Source organism: Sinocyclocheilus rhinocerous, unplaced genomic scaffold, assembly GCF_001515625.1.
Source record: "Sinocyclocheilus rhinocerous isolate Xijiao unplaced genomic scaffold, SAMN03320098_v1.1 scaffold241, whole genome shotgun sequence".
Lineage (NCBI taxonomy): Eukaryota > Metazoa > Chordata > Actinopteri > Cypriniformes > Cyprinidae > Sinocyclocheilus > Sinocyclocheilus rhinocerous.
In genome coordinates, this window is record NW_015659312.1 from 2,186,540 (window position 1) to 2,188,473 (window position 1,934).

The window sequence follows — 1,934 nt, forward strand, 5'->3', positions numbered from 1 at the left end:
ATATATATATATATATATATATATATATAAACATTTATTATATAAAATATGTACAAAATAAAAACCATTTACATTATCGATGGAGATGCAACACTCTCAGGACTGCAGTAAATAGCTGTGGTAAACATAAAATGCCTTTGTGTTTACTCATCATCTGTTAATCACCTTGCTATTAATACATTGACAGTGGGACAGGTCATATGCTGGAACTATTTATTGTTTCTAGAACTGTTGCTGTAAGTACAGATGAGAAATTGGTTTAGGGCCTATCAGCAGGCTACGTGTTTGCATACTGATAGTGGCTGTATGTTGTACAATTACCCATCAAACAGGTTGCTAAACTATGCAGATATATCCTACACGAAGCATTTATAAACTACTTCACTGTGCTTTCAGCTACTGCAAAGAAGAGCATGACAAGGAGAATTTGATCCTCGGCATTAATTATGATGTGGCTGCAAAGAAGCGAAAGAAGGACTTTCTGAACAACAACACAAAGATTCCTTGTGAGTATCTTCACTGTTTCTTTGTGAAATTCGAACTGCTGTAACTGCAAAAACATTGACTTATTTCTTCATTGCAGATTTTCACAAAGACAAATGGATTTATGTCCACAAAGGGAGCACCAAAGAGGTAAGGCCTGTTATCTCCTGCAGTACGACAGAGTGTGAATAAGTACTGTAGTCGGCTAACTCCTCTTTGATCATTTCACACAGCGTCATGGATATTGTACTCTGGGTGAAGCGTTTAATCGCTTGGACTTCTGCAGTGCCATCAAGGACACCAGGCGATTCAATTATGTCGTAAGGGTGAGTTTCCGCCCATCTATTTGTGGCAGAGTACACAGTGACAATAGCCAGGCCCAGTCTCTGAAGAAGTAAGGGTTAACTTAAGTCTTGGGCTCTGGGTATCTGCCACTGTCTTTGTTCTTATCGCACACCAGACAAGAAGGCCTCTGAGGCAGTTTCATGGCAAGTGCACAGGGACTATGTTTGTGCTTTTGTATATGTGTCTCTGTGTTTTTATTTTAACTCTTTGTGTAGATAAAGTCTCTTAAACTCAAGTGACCCTAAAGATGGCCATTACTGCTCTGGTCACTAATGAGAGGATGTTCTTCTAGATTTACTTGTTCCATTGATGAAAGCAAAGGTCATTTTCTAAGAGCAGATAAACACAGGTCGGTGTGATGTTGAGGTCACTGTCACACAATGTCCCAACAGACAGCTGAGGTTGAGAAAGCTTATGAAACCAGAACGGAAAGTCAAGTGACTTAGTTGCCCATTAACTCCCCCCCCCCCCTCACGGGCCCTTCTCTCTATCTGTCTGCATTGTGACGCTGAATTCTGATCCGATTACTTGACTCCACCGTGGTATAGAGTCAGCTATGATGAGCTTTTGGTGCTGGCTTCACTCTATCTGTCTGCATTGTGACCCTGAATTCTGATCCGATCATTTGACTCCACTGTGGTATAGAATCAGCTATGATGAGCTTAAGGTGCTGGCGAATTGGGTCATGAATCCTTGTGATTGCTTCAGATGACATGTAAACACAGAATCAGGATCAAGTTGTTTACTTGAACTTTTTGGCTAAGGTCTTTAAAATTCACTTTAATGCATCATATGTGCATCATTTATTTTTCTAGAAGTTTCCAGGCGCTGTTGAGACACAGTAGTGTCAGGTTTATCTTACAATTTGTCTCTTGCTTGTCTGGCCTTGTGCTGGTGTTGTGTTAGAGCTCAGTTACAGTGATCAGGTTTAGTAGGGATGGAAAAACAGACCTTTGAGACAACATATGAGAAACAAAGACCACTAATACCTCGTTAGGGCTGCCCCCTAATAGTTGACTAACATTTAGTTGACGAGAAGAGGCTTGGTCGACCAAAATTTTATTAGTCGCTTAGTTGCAGAAAAAAAAAATCCACAGGAGGTCATG

The 1,934-nt window shown here is 40.4% G+C and overlaps 1 protein-coding gene across 2 annotated transcripts in view; it reads left to right on the forward strand.

Annotated features, from left to right (window-relative positions):
• LOC107723524 (F-box only protein 32-like) overlaps positions 1-1,934 on the forward strand; it is an 8,811-nt gene that overhangs the window by 830 nt on the left and 6,047 nt on the right. The window contains exons 2-4 of one of the 2 annotated variants that reach the window (XM_016532193.1): positions 397-506; positions 584-633; positions 717-809. In XM_016532193.1, coding sequence (XP_016387679.1) covers positions 397-506; positions 584-633; positions 717-809 — 253 coding nt within the window. The remainder of the gene's footprint in view (positions 1-396; positions 507-583; positions 634-716; positions 810-1,934) is intronic. The other variant, XM_016532194.1, reaches the window with a different exon arrangement.